This window comes from Harpia harpyja, chromosome 12 (assembly GCF_026419915.1).
Source record: "Harpia harpyja isolate bHarHar1 chromosome 12, bHarHar1 primary haplotype, whole genome shotgun sequence".
Lineage (NCBI taxonomy): Eukaryota > Metazoa > Chordata > Aves > Accipitriformes > Accipitridae > Harpia > Harpia harpyja.
In genome coordinates this window covers 24,787,052-24,808,751 of record NC_068951.1, presented here as the reverse complement: position 1 = coordinate 24,808,751, position 21,700 = coordinate 24,787,052, and the positions used below count along the sequence as shown (strand labels likewise).

At 42.8% G+C, this 21,700-nt stretch overlaps 1 protein-coding gene across 5 annotated transcripts in view; it reads left to right on the top strand.

Annotated features, from left to right (window-relative positions):
- Positions 1–1,333, top strand: part of LOC128148681 (WD repeat and FYVE domain-containing protein 1) — a 57,728-nt gene extending 56,395 nt beyond the window's left edge. For all 5 annotated transcript variants that reach the window (XM_052802740.1, XM_052802741.1, XM_052802744.1 and 2 more), the window contains one exon: positions 852–1,333. In XM_052802740.1, coding sequence (XP_052658700.1) covers positions 852–887 — 36 coding nt within the window. In that variant the 3' untranslated portion in view covers positions 888–1,333. The remainder of the gene's footprint in view (positions 1–851) is intronic.
- The last annotated feature ends 20,367 nt before the right edge of the window (positions 1,334–21,700 follow it).

The window sequence follows — 21,700 nt, the reverse complement described above, 5'->3', positions numbered from 1 at the left end:
ACAACAGTGCAGTTAAGGTAGCAGTTACATAAGCTTTCAATTCAACCCCCTTGCAGAATCATCTGGAGGCTCTTCATATACTGCTGTTGCTCTCTTGTGGTTTAACTGCTAGAGTTTCTCAGATATTATATTAAGAAATAGTTTAAGGCATATCTTAAGATATTTATATGATATAAGAACATAATCTAAGATTATATTTTATGTATACATATGTATATATAAATACAGAAAAATCTATTCTGTTTCACTAATCCATTGGAAACAGATGACCTACTATTAACATTTAAAATTGGAAAGAATATGTGCTGGCAAACTCCACTTTCATTCATAAACACCTGTGTAGTTTTTCTACAGGGCACAGATATCTAACCTTTATTGAGAACCGTGCAGGAATTCTCTTCCCTAACTTGTACTGTTGAGCCAGGAATGTCAAAAGCAGTTGAATGTGATGGATTTACTTCATTTTTTCCTAGGTAGCGAAGGGTGCATTGTAATACTGAAGGAAACAGCACGCTGGTAGAGCTAGCTAGGGACATACTATGCAAGTCAAACAGTTTTTCACAGGGGTCTGGCATTTGCACATGAAACTAAGCCAGCTACATACTAAGGCCAGCTAGACATGATGAGTTTAGCCACAGCCATGGTATGTTGTGATTTGAAAATCAGATTCTAAAATGCTGTTAAAGGTTTTTAAAGCAGAATTACTTCTAGATTTTAATTAATCTGATCTTATTCCATGCAAAACTACAACTGTCTTCAAAGAGGACAAGGGGGTTTGTTTGAATGTTACTGTACCACTCCATAATGCATCAGTTGTTTCTTTCTTTTTTTTTTTTTTTTTCTTTCCCCAGACAGTGGAAGAGTACATGAACAAGCCTGCATTTTAATGTTAAAACTACCTGGAGAACTGCTGTATGCACCGGTAAAATGCACTTCCTGAAATTGCTTCCCAATGTGCCAGATCCTCAGAGAAGTACCAAAAACCAGTAACTAAAGGGATTTGTTTGTATAATGGTGAAGATGAAGGTCAGCTAATGTAGCACAGGGTTTAACAATTCTGTACTTGCATTACTCTGCATATGAGTTTCTCAGAGTTGTTATTACCCTTGATCTAGTTTCTCTTCTCCTTGCTGGACTAAACACTTGTTTTGTACCGTATCTTTTAGCTACGGGTTTTGTCATCGTAAAATGTTACTCTGACAGTACTTTGTAGAAGTATTTTTACTAATTTTGGTCCACTGCTGACCGTATGATTCTACTTTTGTACAAATGTCCATTATTTTGAATGTAACGATTATTCTGCTCTAATAATAATTTTTTTCTAAAAGCCAAATTGTTGTGGGCCCTGATTTCACAAGCTTGTTTGAAAAGATTAACCCATCTAGTATAAGAAGAAATACTCTTCTCTTTAGACCAACCCCTTTCTTTCACTATCTTCGTTCTATTTTCTGCTCTAGTCTGCTAATAAGACTGCTCCAACTGCTACTAGAGCACACTCCTCACCTCCATTTAATCTGGAAGAGTGTTCTGACTCGAGGTAAGCTTCTCCCAGGTTTAATGAATCCTTTTTGCCGCTGCATGTGGATGGCCTGTTTCTGTCTTTCGCCTCATTTTCCTATCCCCTTCCTAGATCCCCTGGACCTGGACAAAGACTACAATCTTTGGAAGCGTGCAGCTTGAGAGCAGGAGATATCCTGAAGAGAAGAAATTAGTCTTTGGGATTTTAGGGTGAAGATCATCTTGTATATCTTCTGGTATCCACCAATAACCATCTTTCCCAGTGGAGTTTTCCAGTCCCAAATTCACACACCTATGGGGATGATCAGCTTTCTAGTAGTTGAACATGGCCCATTTTTGTGAGGGTTGGACAATTCGTTCAGCGTTTTATAACTTTGCAAGCTGCACAAAGGGAAAAGGGGTAGAACAGTAGAGGAGAAGAATGAGCTGGGCTGTGCATCTTACTGTATGTTATAAAACATCGTAGCTGTGTGTGGAGAGCCAGGTGTTTTAACTTGCCTGTCTTTCTCTCAGTGCAGTTTGGACTCTAAATTGATTGAACTGGCTTCCTTAGAGAGATTATTTCCTCCTTTAACAGAATTCAAAGCTCAGAGAAATTCTATTTATCTTAGCCCATAACTCATAGCTAGATGTTTTGTTTCTGTCAAAGCATGAAATTATCCTATACAAAAATTAGGTAAGTTATCAGACAAATACGCCAGAATGATCCAAGCATTGATTCGCATTTCCCTTCACCATCTATTTTCTTTGATTGCTGGGATGTACAGTCAGTATTTTCCTTCAGGGATTTTTCTAATCTTTAAATGTCCTGCATGCTTATTCTAATTTTTTCATTGTTCCTTCCTTCCCAGTCTGTCTGTGTCTTCCTGGGGATGGGTTTGGGGAGTTTTTTGGAGGGTAGGAGCACTTTGACACAACTTGACAACTTTGCTAATTGTCAACCCACTTTTCTGCCTGTTATCTAGTCTGTTGGTAAAACTGTGATAAGCTGGTTCATAGTGTCATGCTGCTCTTTTTATAATTACTTTAACCATCTGTTTTCTCTGTATTGATGTCAAAGGCATACTTTCAGCATGGAAAAAACAGTGAAATTGCTGAAGGGCTTTTAATAGCTCTGAAGACGTTCAATTTAATAGTAAATTAATGAAATTGTATCAGTTGTAAATTATTTTCTTATGGTTTGAAAAGAAGTTTTTTAAAGTAGAGTGTTTAATTGATTAAGAAGCCACTTCAGAATGTGCAGAGGCTCTTTCTGCTCTTTACTTTTATAAGTGACTTCTATTCAGTGAAATCATCAGTAGTTTCATTTGCTTTTACTCTTTTCTGGAGCCACGCTGTGATTCTCTGACTCTTATAACTGTCATGTTGCTTGAATTCTGGAGTATATCAAAATAGGAGTTCCAAAAAGATTTTTTTGGTGTGAATAAGGATATCATAAGCCTGTCTTTTTCAGTCATTCTAAGAAGAGCTGTAGGACTGCTTTCTCTCTCACTTCAAATGAAGAAGAATTCCTTATGGAAAAAAAAAATACATTAGCTAGGAGTACTTACACCAGCCATATCAATATAGCATCTGAAATAAATAGCATTGCCAAACTGATGTATCTGGTGTCAACTTGAGAAGTGTGAAGGAATTAGTATGGTTTCCTTGTCCTAGTGCAAAAGGTCTTTGGAAGGTGCCTGTTGTGCAAGCTGCCTTTGTGCTACAAAGTTGCATGGAAAGTATGTGTTAAGCACTCTAAAGAACTGCGAAGTTATATTCCTGCTCTAAAACACATTTACAGATTCCTGTTGCTTTCACCTATAGATAGTCTACACAAAGTAGGCAGGTGAGGGTTACTTAATGTGACTTTTGCAAGTGTCAGTCTGTATGTATACCATCCTTAAGAACAGATTGGTTTGAAACATAAAACTTGTATTTATACTTTTTGCAACCTTGAATGAGAAAGAGGTCACTCACCTAAGTGGTGTTATAATGGCATTCAGCTCAACCCAACTCTTTCTCCAAAGGAAAAAAGCCCAAATGAAACCCAGTTATTGTCAGGTTGCCTTTAGTTCACTGTGTCAAAATGCCTGTGCATCCATCTTTATGGAACTCCGTTGCCATCAACAGGACTCTACATAGTTTAGTGGACTGTGGAGTATAGCTTATCAGAAGATTTATGTCTCTCTTGATATCTTAGTTCTTTGATTTTTCTTAAAGCAGGAGATACATATATCTTTGTATATATTCACAAATCTGTCTGAAGCGTTGCCCATTTCGTTTGTGTTTGCAGTTGATGTTTCTCTTTCCAACCTGCCTGAGTATTCTAGGACATGCTCAATGTAAAGTTCTCTGAAATTGCTTATGAAATTATCATCAAAAAAAGTACTAGAAAGCAGGTTCCTTAACAATTTTCCCAACCTCACTAACATCTTTTGCGGTTATCTAAACTCTCACCTTGCTGACAAGCTTCAAGCAGGTATGTCCTAGTTTGCAAAATTGCATTTACTAAAATAACCCTTAATCATGGTCATGTTGCTAGCCTAGATTCCCTTCCTTGCTTTCGCCAGCTGCACCTAACAAAAAGCTTCTTGATTTTTCTTATTAGCATCTCTGCCTGGAGGATTCTTACTGTGATCTTACTGCTTACCAGTTGTGACAGGGCTGGTTCTCTGTCATGCAACTATTTGCAACTCATGAGCTGTGACATCTTTGAACATATCATGGCAATTAAAAAGAGAGAGAGAGACATTAGGCTGGAATAAAAATAAGTGTAATAATATCAAAAGGAATATTAAAAGTATGACAAGTCATCGTGAGTGAGAGGCAAGAGTGGCAGGATCTCACAGGATTCATGAATTCTTATAATTTCTGTTTCTTTTTTCATTATGCATCTCTGAGTGTTGTGGCTCATTAAAAGGTGTCGAGTCTTACAAATAAGTGTAGGAAAATGGACATTTAGGTTACCTCCTATCAGCCCTTGTTTAACAAAAAGCCACTGAAAGTGAATCTTCAACACCTCCCCCTAGCTGCTCCTTCAAACACCCTTGTGCTTTTTCAGAAACCCATCCAGGTGGGAAACTTGTTGTAAAGTTTAGGTATGGTTCTGTGTCTGAATTTATGCTGGACAGAGTAATGCTGTACTTGTGAAAGGATGAATTACTATTTTTTCATTTAGTTTACAGTCCTTTCAATAGACAATGCATTTTTTATCCTCTGCTTAGCACTGTGCTGCATTGGAGTAATACAGCATGCCGTAATGGTACATTAGGCGTCCGGAGGGATAGATTTATAAGGAAAGATTACAGGAGTTTAACAGTGTGAGTGAGGCTTTCAAAGATACCCAGAGATGTTCCATCAACAGTCCCCTCAAAATAACAAGGCTCAATACAGTTCATAGAGAAAACTCCTATCCGTGCCTGTCCATGATGTTCTACTCCCCTGAAAATGCATTTGAAAATATTTCTGTTAGCACAGCTCCTGCGTGAGGGGGACGTTGCTCTCACCCTGCATAAGATGACTAAACCCAAAGGTCTCAGTTCTGCAGTTAATCCCTATGGTGGGATTTTCATTAACATCATCTGATGCCTTTATGAGCGTGGAGTCTGCATCATCATCTTACATCATTATATTTTTGTTCTAGACGGCTGCCAAGAACTTGTGAGCTCAGACCAGGTAAAAGCATCCTTCTGGGGAATTTGATGACATTCCTACTGAATTCAATAGTGTGTGTGTTCCTTAGCGAGACCATAGTACAAATAAAATACAGCTGTTGATTTAAATGTCTATTAGGATTTTTCAGGGATTTTTTTCATGAAGATAGCTGGTCTAGGTTAAAGTACAGTAGTGAAAGCTTAGTGTTTATAGCAGAAATAACAGGCTGTGCTGCAAGAGACTTAATGTTTGCTGTCATGGAAACCTGTTGCCTTGCAACATGACTAATAAGACCCAGGCTAAGGGAAAGGAAGAAGCTATTCTTGAAATTATTCTTCAGCAAACCCTAAGGAAGACCAGCAATATACATTATCATAAATTATAGTTATTTAAAGTTCTGTTGTCTAGTCCACTTAACCTTGTCTGTTTGTTTACTTACTTTACAGCTCTTGTAACCACATGTTTTCATACAAAGGATGCTATAAAATAGTTCAAAGCTAATCCTTTGGCCATCTAGAAATAAATAGCATCTTATTTGCATTCCTCTTTCCCAGTACACTACAAAATTTGTCCAAGTTTTGTGGAAAGGACACACTGAAAACAAACTTGTGGCTGGTCTGGAATGCCCCAGTAAGCCGGAGGATGGTTAGCAGTTTAGCTGAGGAGTTTTGCCTTTGGTTGTAGTTGTATGTTTTAAAGACAGTCCAGGTACTACATGAGGTAGGGAACATTTCTGTGTACATATCCATATGGAAAAATCTGGTTACCCCTGTGTGTCAGTGTGGTAAGATTGCTGCTCTCTAATGCTGAAAGGAAACTTGGTGTGGGGGAACATACATAAGGTATCTTAAAGTTTATTTTACCCTTCTGTCATCTTCATTTAAAATTCCCTCTGAGAATTCTCTCTTCTGGAGCTTCCTGCTCCAAACACAGTATGTACCATTACACGTCAGATTCTGCAATGGAGAATAGAGTTGTTTTCCTGCAAAGGTGAATTTCATGTGTCTGTTGTAAAAAACAATGCTGAATGTAGAATCCCTAGTTACACAGGGTGACAAATTCATTATGGATTGCTGTGGATTTCAGCTGCTGTCTGGACCAGGATCTTGCATGAATAAATTGTCAGCAGCTGTGTAAGTCTGCCTGCCTTGTGGAGATCACGATTCAGGGTCCTTCTGGAAGCTAACAGTGAGGAGTCAGCCTTAGCTGAGCGGAGCCAACAATGACAAATCACAGAGGAACATCTTCACAGCAGTTTCAGGTGAAAGAATATGTTCTTTTTTATTTCTCAAGAGGGCTTAGGACGTGGTCCTAGGTGAGTATTATGCTGGATAACAGCTCTGAATTAACAATCTGACAATGTGGCAAGAAAGGAATACTCTGGGAAAAAGAACAAAGAACTGGCTGGGTTTGTAAGCTGACAGCTGCATTTGGGGTGAAGAAGGATATTTTCTGGTGTCTGTTAGTGACAAGGTGATCCTTGTTCTCAGAGGAAAAACCGGCTTGAGTAATCGGTTCTTGTTTGGCAAGGACTGACAGAGTGTTAGGTTGGCAATGATAAGAATGTTCTGCTGGCAAAAAAGGTACTGCAGAGGGCAATGAAATATTATAAATTATTTTTGAATATGATAATAAAACATTGATTCATTCTGGCTGGGTTAATGTGAGGAAACCTCAACATTTAGCATGACAGTTCTGTCTGAATGATGATGAAAATAATTAGTATGTCAAAAATGTTATGTTGTAATGTATACTCTAGCATTTATGTTTAAGCCTGGCATAAGAGTGGAAAGACTAGGACCTCAAGAAATCTTGATCATCCTTCAGTCGCAGGCAGGATCAGCTGCACCTAAATCATATCTGAGTGATGTTTTTCTAACTTCTTCAAATCAGCCTGCGGTGGAGATCCCAAAACGTTCGTGGACAGTCTGCCTGAAACTAAACTCCCCTCTGAGTTGAAATGCTTTTCCTAATGCCGGCTCCGATACTGCGACATAAGCCCACAAATGCTACTTGTGACATCAAGCATAGATACAGAAATACCTTCATTACGTTTCTCTTTGCAGTAGCCTCTTAAGGGGTTCTGGTTTGCTGTCTAACTCCCAGGTAATGCTGAGGGAGCGATGAAGTACAAGGACAGCTGTGTCTTCAGTATGGGGGTGTTGAGTGGTTTTAACCTTGATTCTGTTGCGTGAACCATATTCAGTTGTGGCTCATTGGTAGCTCGTCAGAAAATTTGAATAGCAACTAAATTGATGAAAACCAGAAGCACAATTCCTTTCTCTTTCTTCTGTTTTCTTATACTCTGAAACTGCTCGTAACAACTGTGCATGAGGCCTGGATTCAGCAAGTACTTTGGGGTGTCCTCTGTTACCAGCGTGTAAGAAAGCTCGGACTGCTTTAATGGGGCTACCTGCATTTTTGAGGTTTAAATTAATGCCCCTGCCTTGCTGGCTCAGCACTGGGGAAACAGCTGTTTCTTTTCAAATGTAGAAAAGGGGAGTTCTCTTCACTATTACAGCTCAGGAGTCATGCTTTAAGATAAAATTAAGGAGAAACAAAGTTTGTTTAAATTCTAACAGGTGATGGGTGTGGGTGGGAGGTTCCTGCACATCATTTTCCAGCTGGAAAGCAGCAGCACAGCTCACCTCCAACAGGCAGGGCTCTTCGCGGGGCGGGGCGGGGGGTGGTGAGGGAACTTAAAATATGAAACTGGGTGTGTTTTGAAGCCAGGGAAAACAGTGAACTGAGGCGTTAAAAAAGGGCTGATTTCTGCCTCGCCTGGCTTCTCTGCTGGGGTCAGCAGGGCTGGGGCAGACTGTGAAGTGCTTCAGCCGCCTTGAAGTGGGCACAGCTGGGCACAGCTGTCCCTGCGGGCAGGGGCCGGGGCTCAGCCTGGCCCCTGCGGAGGGGAAGGAGAGGAGCTGCGCCCGCATTACGGTGCCTTTTCCGAAGGCAGCGTGCGCAGCCTGCAACAGACCCTGAGAACACGCCGCAGGTCGGGTTGCTGCCTGGCAGGACGGGGCAGGAATCGCTTGTGCTCGTCCTTCGTCCCCGCGCTCCCCTGCTGCACTGCAGGGCCCCGAGGTGAGCTAGGAAGTGCAAAAGCTTTAAAGCCTTAGGTCCAACTTGCTGTGGCTTTTGCAACGGCAGTGAGGGCTGGGCTACAGCTCAGACATGCGGTTTAATGGGACGCGGCTGTGCTCCGTGTAGGACTCGGCCTCGAAAAAAGTATATCAACTTCTAATGCTTTGACTCTAAAATTGTTAGCGTTTCACTGTGTGGGAAGGGCTAAGAGCACACGCAGACAGCTCATCTCTGAGAGAGCATGGTGGTCGGGTTAGTCCCGTTCAGCGTATAAGCACCCAAACAGTGCCCCAAGCCGCTGCGTTGGCTTCCAGAAGAAATGGGAGATGAAATCCTTTGGGACACAGGGAGGAGTGGAGGAGCGGGCTGGGAGATACAAGGGTTTGCTGTTGGTTGACTTGTCCTGCCACGCGCTGACAAGCAGAGCAGCCTGTGCATCCTGTGCCAATAAGGTTGTCCCAAATATAGCCATGTTGGAGCATCCAGTTCTCTCCTAAAGAATGGAAAAAATCTGAGACCCTAAATATTTGTGGATACTCCAGGAAAAGGAAGAACTAACAGGAAAGCAAAGGGGTGCTTAGAGAGGAAGGAGAGCCTCTGTTTTCCTTCTGTTCCTTAATGAAGATACAAGGACCATATTTGCTCATAAGATGGTACTGATGGCAAAGATGGGGTTGTTGAGGGTTTTTTGGTCATTTTTTTTAAATAATGACTTTCTACAGCTGCAGAAGGCTGTATACGTCAGGCCAAGCACTAATAGTGCGGCACAAGTAAACAGGAGTGAAAGGGCTTACTGCTCCCTTTCTGCTCCCAGGTGGTCCTGGCCAGGAAAAGGAGGGACGTCCTCCAGGGCCCTGGCATGCAGCTTCCCCTTGGCACAGCTTGGGGAAGCAGGAGATCTCTTAGTCAGGGATGGCTGCCAAGAGCATTAAAGAAGTCCTCAGTGCCAGCTGGTGGCGGGAGCCATGGCAGCCTCTCCTGCTTCCAGCATCCCTGCGGGAGCAGGGAGCAGGGCAAAGAGGGGGTGAGTCACCCGACAGGCAGGAGAGATTTTTTGCAAGAGGGAGGAGTAAGAAAGAGGTCCTTCCAGATGCAGTCTCCACACTATTTAGACAGGAATAGTTCCAGTAGTGTTATCCATAGCTTTCAACTCTTTCTGCTCTCTATTTCTGCATGGGCTGCTCCCCCCATACTCATTACCACTTTTTTACAACCCTTCCCTGTTTTCTCCAACCTTGTTTTTCTTCCTTTCCTTTTCCTGCTGCTGCTCTTGCATAAACTCCCCTTCATCTCCCATCTCTGCCTTTCTCTACTCACTGTTAACTGACTTTCCACAGAGGGAAGGAATGGGTCTGTCTCACCAGGGAAGGCAGAGCAGTGGAGCCCAGGAGCCATGTTCTGCTCAGTCCTCAGCTCCTGCTGCCAGCCCTTCTGTGAGCTTTTCCTCTCTTTTCTGCGTTTCTTTCTGCCAAGAATGCAAAGTCTTTTGGAAAGCCTTATGTGAGGAATGACCATGTTTCCAGTATTGTATTCCCCCTTTGTCCTTCTTAAGTAATTACAGCGCTCGGTCTAGCACGGATGACTTTTGCAATGCAGTGATGCTTTGCATGGTGTGTTACTGCCACTAGGTAAGATGGCAGCTAGGTGCTTTTTCAAACTGAAACGTTATTTAGGGTCTAAACTTGAGATTATGAGGCACGTGCAAAATTCAAGTCCATTAGCACTTCATTGCTAATTGATTCTAGAAAGATAAGCAGTAAGAGTATTTTCACTCCTATTTTGGAGTGCTCGGTTGTCCAGAGTTAACTCGGACACCCAGGGGCCATTTTTGCTGTGAACTTTCCATCTCTTTGCTGCATATCTATCTGAGAAAACAACTTCTGATTCAGCCTGCAGCTAGGCAGAGACCCCACCGAAAAATAAGCAGTCAAACCAAGTCAAGGCTAAGAATACTAACAGAGCCAAAAGGTCATACAGTAAGCCCATTTCTGCAAAATGACATAAGAATTATGTTGATTTTTTTTTTTTTTTTTAATAGAAAAGCATGTTGGGCAGAGCCTCCTGTCATGGCAACTCTCAGCCTGTGTGTAACGCTGTTTTTTCTGCATCTTTTATGTTACATATGTTTGGTCAGTCATTTCAGTCATCCTTGGGTTTTTTTATCATATCTGTGGCCTGACCAAATATCAGGGGAAGGAGTGCAGGTGGGAGCGTAGCCGTACTCCAGCGGCATTTTCCAGCTCTGGCACAAACCCCGTGTGTGCAGACAGCCCCCACATTGCCATGCTCTCTTTCCAAACCTCCACTTTCTCCCTAATTGAGTGCCTTTGGTGAAGAGATTGAGCTAGCAGCAGTTTTTCTGCTTCCAACACCATGCTGGGGGAAGCCGGGAGTCGCTTGCTGTAAGCGATGCTGCCCTCCAGGCAGCCAGGAACGGAGCTAAATATATCTCCTGTGCCCTGCCGTGGCGGTTCACAGCTGAAGAGCGAGCCGCTGCCGTCTGGGATGCGCTGCCGCAGGAGCTGGGCTCAGAGGAAGCTGAGGCTTGGCTTTGCAGCCTAAAGCTAGCAGAGAAAATAAAGTATCACAGAAGTTAGTAATTAATCCCATGTAAGAGCTAAATCTCAAATTACCCGGCTTGTTTCCCTCTCCATTGCTTTGCAGATTTTCTGGGTAAAATGCCGTTGTCCCTGTGACAGAAGGACTTGCCGTCTGGAGTAAAAATCTGAATTTTAACTAGACACAAACAGCCCCTCTCTACATTACTTCTTCTGCCTCTAACTTTCATGGCACTGGGCGCAGGTTTCTTCTCAAAGATAAGGAATCATGGCTGCGTTCACATGGGATTTTTTTCATGTCTGCGCATTTCAGTGCAACCTTAGTGAGGCATGGAGGCAAGGGGGGTTGAATTTGGCAGCACTGGGCTCGTTGATGCTTCTCTGCATGTCTGTTTGGGCAGCCTTATCGGACGTTACTGGGAAGTATTATCTGGGCAATTTCAAGGACTGCTTAACAGCTACTTTGGGTTGTGTAAACATCTTGTGAAAGTACTCCCACCTTGCTATGAGCACTGGGTGCTCACCACCCCGCTGAGCTCTGCTGAGCGGGGAAGCGTTCCTGTGAGATGCACAAGCAGGGTTTACTAAAAGGCCTAATGCTGGGGGTTGGTTTTGATTTTTGAGTCAGTATCTAATAAATCAGCTTGCCTGAGGAAGTATGTTTTATGTTTTTAGTATTCAACAGAAAAGTTTACCCTTTGAAGGAGCAGTCGGTGCGTCTGCACGGTGTAACTCTTCAGGCGGCAGCAGCAGAGATGACCCCTGACCAAACCCCGTGTGTTTGGGAGGAAGTTCAGGCTGTTATGTTGATACCTTTTTTTATCTCTTTAATGAAACCTCCTTCCTGCCATTTCAGAGGAGAGGAGGGTTTGACGTCATGTGCTGATGAGTCACTGCTTTTAACAGGCCAGCAAGCAGGGATTGAGAGTGCTGTCTGGAGCAGCTGCTCTGTTAATCATTCACAAAAAGCCCAGAGAAAGCTCAAGGGAAATGCTTGTGAATAATTAAATTTCTGTTTTCATTATGAAGATGCAGTTGATTTACCTGGATCTGCTAGAACGCAGGTATTGGGAAGTGAGGGAGGAGGACAATGATCTCACCGATTTACTGATACCGCTGTAAATAGCCTTTGGATAGTCATCGGTGTCAGTCAAGCATCTACATGATTTAACAATTTCATGCAAAGCTTATGTAATATAGCTCTGACCATCAGCTACATCTCACTTGCTGCAACCACTTCAACCATACCCATGTTTTCTAGAAGAGAGTTCTTGGGGAAGAAAATGCCCTTGGTAGGGCAAGGCATGGATTTTACTGGAAGGCTGAAGATCTGGCATATCTCATAGCCTAAATTCATGTATTCTCAAAGGAAGCCGAGTTGTCCAGGTTTGTTCACTGATGGTTCTCCTGCTCATAAACCCCTTCTGGGGATGACTCCATCATTTTGAGTTAATGCTGAATCAGTATCTTGGCAAGATATGTTTCACTCATCCTTGTTGTGATGAGCTTTAAACTTCAGTTGCCAACATGCAATGATCAGAGAGTTCATTAGATTCTGCTTTGGATGAGCAGGACTGTTATTTCAGCCAAGGTCCAAACTGGATAGATTCCCACACGGTGAATTATTCACTGCTCAACTCTTCCTCTTCTAGGTTGTTTAAGTGTCTTAGACAAGAGCTGCTGCCTTTTACCCAGAGGTAGAATAAGATGGGCAGTTTTTCTCCCAAAGAAATCCCATCCCCGAAGTGGTCGGTTGAAGCTGTCTTAGAACAGAAGCGTGCCACTTGGCTTTGGCAAAATGTTAGATTTAGCTTCACCTACACAGTCGGAATGCTGGGACGATTAGGGGAGTGGGATTGCTTACAAACATTTACTTTAATTACCTATATGATGTGAGTAGAAAGTTGTTGTTCTGGCTGACAGAGGAATAATGAGAAAAAACTCCACACTATGAAACCATTTGAGTCTGAAGAACCTTTCTGTCTTTGGGCATTGTTTTCATGGATTTATGATATCCCACCAATGTTTAGGCAGAACCTAATTAGCTACAGCCATTGAAAGAGCAAACTTTTAAATAATTTGTTGAAAACGGAATATGTTTTTCTTCTTTCAGCACTGTGGCCAATTTACTGTGGATTTACCATCTTGAATTGATTAGTAGAAAAGTTTAACTGATTATATCAGCTTCTCCATACGCACATTAGCGCCAAATTCTAAAGCTTCTTACCACAGTACAATGCACTTATTCAATGGGCTGCACTATTCTTGATAGATGGAAAAAAATGTTGACAGCTGAAACCAGATAGTATCACTGTGGAAGAGAGAGTTACACTAGAAATGCAATAGCTAATGATTTGCCATTTCTGTAATGGCAAAATTTCCGGAGCCCACTTCTCAGTCTGCAGGTACAATGGCCAGTCTGGACCCTCTCAGAAGAGTTGGCCTCCTGGTGGAGTAGGAGAGTGGGGTGGCTATTTAGATAGTTAGGGGGGACAGCGAAGGACCAGCAGAGATGATACATGAAATCTTATGGGGGGAGCAGGGGCTTTCATTGGAATGGGTTGAAATCTGGGGTGCCAGCAACAGGCTGACTGTCCTGACCTGGGAGACCAGAGCCAGAAGGATGGGGAGAGTGGTGGGCTAAATAAGCAGCTGAGATGTAGCTCTTCTGCAAAGCAGCAGAAGTAGAGATAAATGAAGGCCAGGGGAATGTTGGAAAGGCTTCTCTGCAGACCTGTAGGAATTGGCATTGGTAGAGAAAGAAGGAGGCCCCTGCTGAGGAGTTCAGAGGATGGCTGGACTGGCTTTTTCCCAAGAGGACTGGAGATGAGCCTGAGCAGTAGTAGGTGCTGCAGCCAGGACAGCTGATGTGTCAGAGTGGTGATTTGGGGGTTGTTAAGGTTTGTGTGCTGTCTGTGAGTAAATGAGAGATGGTGGGTGTACCTGGGTCATCACATAGCACAGGAGACTAGCTGTGGAGAGACTGGGAACAAACCGGGACTGAAGTGGGAGAGCAGGATGGGAAAACCAGTAATGCTGTGCCCTTTTCACAAGGGTTACCTGGTATCTATGAGGGGACATGGGAGGGAAAATTTTGGACTTCACATGGCAGAGCAGAAGCACTGAAGATACTGTAAGTGAGCAGGTTGTATTTAGCTTTTCAGATCCACGCTGCAGTGGGTAGGGTTGTCCATGCAAACCCATGGAAGGTGTGATCAGAAGGAAGTGATGTTTGCACTGATTTTGGCAGTGGTAGAGCTCAATTTACAGATGTTGACAATGAGAGATTCTGTATATGCCCTGTCCCAAGCGATCGGAGATCAAGAACCAAGTGTGTGTCTTCACCATAGAATCGCAGCCTGAGAAAAAGGATGCCCAAGGATGGCTGATTTGTAACTTTGGTCCTGTGGCACATCCTTCCTGGAGCTCTTTTTGTTTGACTTCTGCCTTCTGAACCTTTGAGATTCCTCTGTTTGAGTTCCTATTAATTTTAAGGCCTGGAGAAACTTAAATATTGAAAGCTGTGATTCTAATAAATTAATGACTTTTTAAGTATAACTAGCTTTACTAATAACTCCAGATATTGTGAGATTTTAATTCTTCAGCGTCACGAGCCACTGAGTCTAAGACGTGGGGTAGAGCCCAGTTTGAATATCACAGCTTAGGGTGGTTATTTATACTAGCAGGGGAAAAGGTATCAGCAAAGCAAATCGTGTTGCTTGCAGATGGAGCATAGTTTTTATGGCATACAATAATAATGAAGGTCATCTTTCAGAGCAAAGTTGCTATTGAAAAGTTAAGGAATATTGAAAATAGAGGCAATCAAACAGGAACTTATGAAGTATGAGAAGAAAACAAAATCAAAATGAGGAAAGCAGTTAAAATCTGAAAAGAACACTGTTTCTGAGGCCTCATGTCAAATGTTGATTCTACAAAAGATGCTTTTTTTCAGTTGCTCATTAAAAAGGGTCCTACTGAAGAGTTATTTTTCCCTGAGAAATCAGATGCATTGTATAGTTACATATCATATTAAAAAAGAAAAGATTTCTGCAAAGATGTGGATGCAAGAAAGCAATAAAGCCTGAAGAGGTTATTAAAAGCCACCCAGAGAAATTGGCCATGTGAGGTGTATACAAAACTGAGAAGCAATCGGCAGCAAGAAATCTTCTGGGACACCAAAGCCTAAGTCTGCATGTAATCCTGAGCACCTGGGAGCCTCTGAGCTCCCTCTCCCGGAGGCCTCGCCGTGCGGATGAAGACAGCTGATGCCCTTTGCTCTGACATTTCTATGGCTGGAGGCATTCTCTGTGGGAAGGGCTGGCAGGTTTAAAAATAAGTTTGAAAATTTTCCCTATTCTCCAGCCACATTTTTTTCTCCTAATTGCAAAGCAAGTATAGGTTGTTTTTTTTTTAAATAACTGATTCAGCCAGGCATTTAATCTCTTGCTCTCTGTGCCCAGCAAAAAAGTGTGGGTTTGTCTGGAAAAATAATAATTGGAGAAAGATTAACACAAGGGACCCAAACCATCTGCAATTAAATGATGGGCTCTGGAACCTTTCACCAGCCTAGGTCAACAGTAACCAGAAATTGTCCAGTGGGTTTTGACAAAACTTGTGGTCTCAGGCCAGTGTCCAGGGGTAGGTACCAGCCCGATGACATGAAAGAGTGGGTATTCCTTCCCTCAGGCTCTCTCATCAGAGCGCAAGCCCGTCTGCTTGCCTGCCCTCGTGCTCCTTAGCGATCACAGTGTTGTAGGGTAGGAAGAAGCACAACTGGTTGCTGGTCAAATAATCAGATTTCTTCCCTCGCTTCTGGCCTCTCGATTTGTGCTTGGGAGAGCTCATTGAGACTCCTCGAACCTGCCGGCTCTCCAGGGCTGCAGTCAATGTCTTACACGGCAAAGTGTTAGGGAGTTCTTGTAATGCCATAGCCTATTATGTTAGATGTGTCATTATTAATTATTGACAGAGCGCTCAAAGATTGGATTGTGATATTTCTGTTCTTTGTTTCTTTTATAAGAAAAAGAACAGTTTCTAAAGTTAAATTTAAAAAGTTTAACTTTGAAGAGATGCCAGTTCTCCCATGCCTGAGGCTAGGTTTGTTTTCTTCTAAGGTCAGGAATACGTTTCTCTTCCAGCTTCCATCCTTGATCCGACAGCACGTGATTTACAAAAGCTCTATGTCCCATGTAAGCCAACACATCAGATAACTCCAACGCATCAGCTACAAGCTGTTCTCACAGGTACGTACCAAAGGCAGAAGAGTAGTTCTGACTTTAGTGCTGTTATTAACTCCTCCCTGCTTCTCAGAAGTGACTAGCAGGCATCCTCAGAATCTGTCACAGTTTGAGCCGAGGCTCATAAAGATGGAAATACCTGTTGCACCCCTGCTCTGGCAGCCTGATCTTGCCTGTTGCGAGCACCGTCCTTCTGTACGTTGCAGCAGGGATTCTGAGTGTCCCCGTGAAGCTGTTCTGCATTTCGAGAGCATGGCACTTTATCTCCTGAGAGACAAAGACGTGCCTTTCTCTTAGATCCCAGCCTACTGGAAAACAAGGTCAACCTGATTGTTTTGGAACAGATGGCTTCCTTCCACGTAGTGGCATTTCCCTGGCTAAATGGAGCCTGACTATACATAAATATCAAGTGCAGCTATATGTGGATTTATAAGTATAGTAGCAAATCGCAGGGTTAGGAGAATTTATAGCTGCTGAAATATGACCAATTATTTTCCAAAAAAACAGTCAGCACTTTAAGTTACTAGTTTTCTTTATTTTCAATAGTCATCCTTTAAACTAAGCTAAGCTGGCAGGTGACAGGTTATCCCAGTCCCTCCTGGGAAAGGTTTTCAGTGGAAGATGACTGGAAGCAACTGCGCAAGAAGAGCTTGATATATTCTGAGCCATCTCCCTCAGCGGAGTGAGGTTTTGTTGGGTTCTGTGGAAATGTGAGCTAAACCAGATCTGATCTGTATACTAAAACATGAGATTGACTGTGAAGCATGGGTAATGAGGTTGGAAAGAGTACAGGTGGATTAATTGGACACAGAAAGACTAACTTACTGCTCCAGAGTAAATGCATGCTGTTGTCAGTTTTGCTTGTTTTTTTCAGAGTATGGGGAATGCTTGTGCCCCAAATTCTTGTCTGTCTGTATTAGAACATGCTTGGGGGGGGTAGGGGGAGTGACCTACATGCCTTATGCAAGAGAGCGTTATTTGAGATTTCCTGTGTTTTTCAGGATGTCTGCATGCTTTTCCTGGTCCCCCCCAAATAATTTAGGTTATATTAATTACTTATTTCAAATAATATTGTGCAGGAGGGAGGAGGACCATATGACCTCCAGAGGCCCATTCCAGCTCTATTTTCTACAGTTTTAAGAAAGCGGGTGACACCAGCAGTGAATGTCACTGATGCAGGCTATTTACCCCTGTGCGGTAGCTCTGGCAGTGTGCGGAGAGCCCTGCCTTTGCAAGGGTGGCATTCAGAGCTCTCCCCTCCAGCTTTATCTCATTAGCTCTTTTCAGAAAATACAGCAGAAATCTAATCCAATCACTTTGGCGTTCAGGCCCTGGCTCAGCTAGGACACTCCAGCTCAGTAACGAGAGATGCTGCTTCGTGACTCATTTCCTCTCCTCGGCCACTGAGTCACCGTCCATTCTTACTGCTAAAAACTACCTGAAAGAGTCTGAATGGATTCCTGGGCACTCGGTGTTTTACCTAACTTTAGGTGTGGAAGGAGGCACTTAAAGACCTGGGAGTTTGTCGTCCCCTCCAAAACACCGTGAACTATGTTGATTTAGCAAGCCTGGCTTAAAAATGTACAGGTTTTCTTTGGCCGGTAGGTCATCGCTAGAAAAGGACTGAACCACAAATACAAGGACTTCAGAGGGGTTCATATATGAGCTAGAGCTGAAATTCTGTTTCATAGCTTAGGCTTGTTTCTAGAGCAAACCAGAACTCAGGTCTGGATTTTAAATACTGTCAGTCTTGTCTGTCAAGTACCAAGTTCAAGCGTACAGTCAAGCAAAGACCTTGACCTAGGTATCTCCGCTGCGCCTAGCCGTAGTTCACATGCCTTTGTGCTTGTGCGTCTGTGCAGGAGGGGAATAGCCCGCTGGAACACCTCCACCCTGCCTGTTTGGCAGCCTGTCAGCTTTCCTCTGCCCAGGTTTCCTTCTGACTATATCTTTGTGTTCGTCTTTTTAACCGCTGGTTCTGCTTCCAGAAGTGCTGCCAGCTCCCCACAAGTTTGTCTTTTCGGTCAGATTTCCTAGTGCTCACACCCCACAAGGCTCCCTGGTCCAGCTCTAAGTTCGGAAGCTGATGTGGTCTTGGGACTGAGCCTGCTCAGTCTCTCCTCACGTAAATCAATCCACACATGGCAAGAGATCCAAGGTGTCTTAAAAGCAAACCCAGTTCATTACAAAATAGAGAATTTTCTGAAACAAACACTTGTGTTTATTTTAAGGGGGTTTTTTTATTTCTTCACTCAAAGGTTTTTTTGATCTTTATCAATATTAAAGTCATCCTGTTTTAAGAAATTTAGATTTTTCTCTTTTGAGATGGGAACTAATTTAACACAGTAAATCCCAGTATTCTGATAAAAATTGCTCACTTGTTCAAACCTCTTTACAAGTCCCAGGGAACAATACCACCATAAGCGTTAACAGACTGAAGTGAAGCTAGATGCATCATTTATTTTTGAATAGATTTAGGCTAGCCAACCCCCCAGATTCATATGTTTTCCTCCTTTTTCTTGTGATTTGGTTATCCAAGGTAATAATTCCATAGTGATGTAATATGATGTAACATTCCTTCATGCAGACCTTGTATTTAGTTCCAGTAGTTCCAAAGGAGACCTCCCATCCTGCTTGGAGCAACCTGCCAGAAGGCAAACTCATTATTCAGAGACCTGCTTTACACAGATGTCCTTTCTGCTCCTGAGTAAAAGCGATCCTAGTCATGAGAGTTGTTCATAGAATCATAGAATCATTTCGGTTGGAAAAGACCTTCAAGATCGAGTCCAACCATTAACCATGCCCCCTAAACCATGCCCTGGAGTACCCTGTCCACTCGCTTTTTGAATACCTCCAGGGATGGTGAATCAACCACTTCCCTGGGCAGCCCATTCCAATGTTTGACAACCCTCTCAGTAAAAAAATTTTTCCTAATATCTAACATAAATCTCCCTTGCCTCAACTTGAGGCCATTTCCTCTTGTCCTATCTCCAGACACCTGGCAGAAGAGACCAGCACCCACCTCACTACAACCCCCTTTCAGGTAGTTGTAGAGAGCGATAAGGTCTCCCCTCAGCCTCCTCTTTTCTAGACTGAACAACCCCAGCTCCCTCAGCCGCTCCTCATAAGACTTGTGCTCAAGGCCCCTCACCAACTTGGTTGCCCTTCTCTGGACACGCTCTAGCAGCTCTATGTCTTTCCTGTAGTGTTGACCCCCTCCATATACTTGGCAGCATTCATCAACCCAACTGTTAGTCCAGAATAGGTTTTTTTGACTTTGTTAAGATTTAGCGACCATTCAAAGTGACCGAAAGAGGGGCAGAGCTGCTGTAGAGTTGCTGGCTGCCTTCCTAGTCCTGTACTCCTGGTGCTTGTGCCTAACCTACTGCACAGCTACAGTGGCAGCAACCAGGAGCTTGGGCTGAGACATTTGTTTACCCCAGTAAGTTGGTACATGCCCCCTGTAATAAACACGCAGACCAGAATATTACCATAAGTAAGCCCATTATGTGAGACAGCTAAGAAATTAGGGGGAAACAAAGCAAAACCTGGCTCCATAAAATCTGATTAGTAGTTTTTGCTAGAAAATGCTGGCAACACAAAGATTTTATTTGTGTTGTTTCATAGAGATCGGCTGAGACTAAATGACTGAAGCTGAGCAAGGATTGACGTATATGCTTGATTTACATGTGCTCTGTCCAAAACGATCTTGATGTTCATGTGCAAGTTTAAATGTTCACAAAGTCTTCGTAGAAGCAAGTCCCTGAAAATTAACTTCCAAATGTTGGAAATTATTTCCCCAGAGCTCATGGATATTTAAATCCCTGTTGTTTGGCTTTGCTCATTATAGGATGAGTCCTCCTCTCCTGATTCAGATGTTTATGAGCTATGTATGGTCAGATAAGCACAAATAACTGAGATATTGATTTATGAGTTACCAGCCCTCAGTAACCCCTGATGATTGATGCAGTCTTGGCGTGGTTTGGATTATATCTCCAGTGCAGCCGCTTGGAGTTGTGTGTACCCTCCTTGCGGCTCTCCTTCCCCTCTGGGAAGGAGAAAAGTCCATCCCTGAAGTCTGAACCTGGCTTCTGAATTTCTGCACTCTTTTAAGTTTGCTTTCATTGGTTGTATTTGAGACACCTCATGAAGGGACTTAGTAGTGGGGCATTGAATGTCCCTGAATATTGAGGCTTCTTCGTTTGGTTTTAGTTGTATAGCTGCATTTTAGTTAGTCCTCTTTTCCATCATTTAAGTCATATTAAAATACAATGTAAGTTTTGGAACAGAAAATTAAATGTACCAAAGCAATTTGAAAACTAATAGCTATCAGGAGCTAAATTTAAGTCTGTGAGCAGCCTAGGGGTTTGCTGTTCTTGCAGACAAGTTTTCAGAAAACTCTGGATAAGGTGCAGAAAGGTCGCATCATTGCCACAGCTCTGGCTGGCAAAACATGCCATAAGATCAGAATCCCATTGCTTAGCGACTCTTGAAAGATGATTAACCCTTTCCCAGCACTGCCCAGTATTTGTATGGAAGCCCTCCTGAGGCATCTTTGTCGACAATAATTGAATATGAAGGAACTACTCTAATATCTTTAGCTACTAGATGTATTGATTTATTCATCATTAATGTTAAATGAAGGACTGTCTTAATCTTACCATTAGTTACTGAAGGAGATCACTTAATCAAAAGTCATTCTTCCATAGTATGACATGCAATTGTTGCAAAGGAAGGATCATATAATTACAGCAAAGATGGAGTAAGAAGTGATTAAAAATAATTTGGGGGTGATGGTGGTTAATGCTACTGCTGATATTTCTTCATATGAACTCAAGTATTTCTAAAACTTCTGCTAGGTTTAAAGACTGAGCCCAGGTATTGACATTGCTCTTGCACAGGGTGCCTTAAAGCAGAGTTTGGTAGCAACGGTAGTTAGGGAAGTTCCTCGCCTCTCATCTCCTTCCAGCGCAACAGGGAAATTATATAGGCCATTTCAGTCTGAAAATGCTCCTTTTAATTAAAAATGGAATTAATCTCTGAGGTTGATGGGCTGCAAAATTTCAATTTTATTCTTGGAAAGGTGCCTGAAATTCAGCAAGAGTTGATAAGCAGGAATGTGTGGGTGTGGTGGGTGTGTTTGGTTTTACCTGGTGTCGCCCTTTTGCAGATACAACGGTACAGAAATTTTCCATATGGCGTTACTAGTATGTTCCAGCACTTGAGTCGATGTATTTTTCAAATGTGATCACTTTGGATGGTGTTCACCTCATCTAGCTCGAGCTGTCTTAAAATTGGATGTGGAGTCAGTCTAGCCATCTACAGTCAGAGCAAGAGGAGCAATTCTGATGGGTCAGTCATTCCATCTCTTTTAAACGTACCCTTGAGTGGGCTAAACTGCCCTGGTTTGCCATCTATTGAAAGCAGCCTGGAAAGACCGTTGTACTCCAGCCTACAGCAAGTGCCGGGTGAGATGAGCCCAGCCCTCTGGTTTCAGTGGTGTCTTGTGTAGCGTTATTTCCACAGGGGTGGCTTTCTACTGTTCAGTGCTGCTTAGTAACAGTGACAGAGCAACATGGTTTTCAGTTGCAGTGGTGGAAAAAAACACACATGGGAATGGAGGTTAAGGCATAGAGGATTTTAAATTGCAGTGGCCTCTCTTTG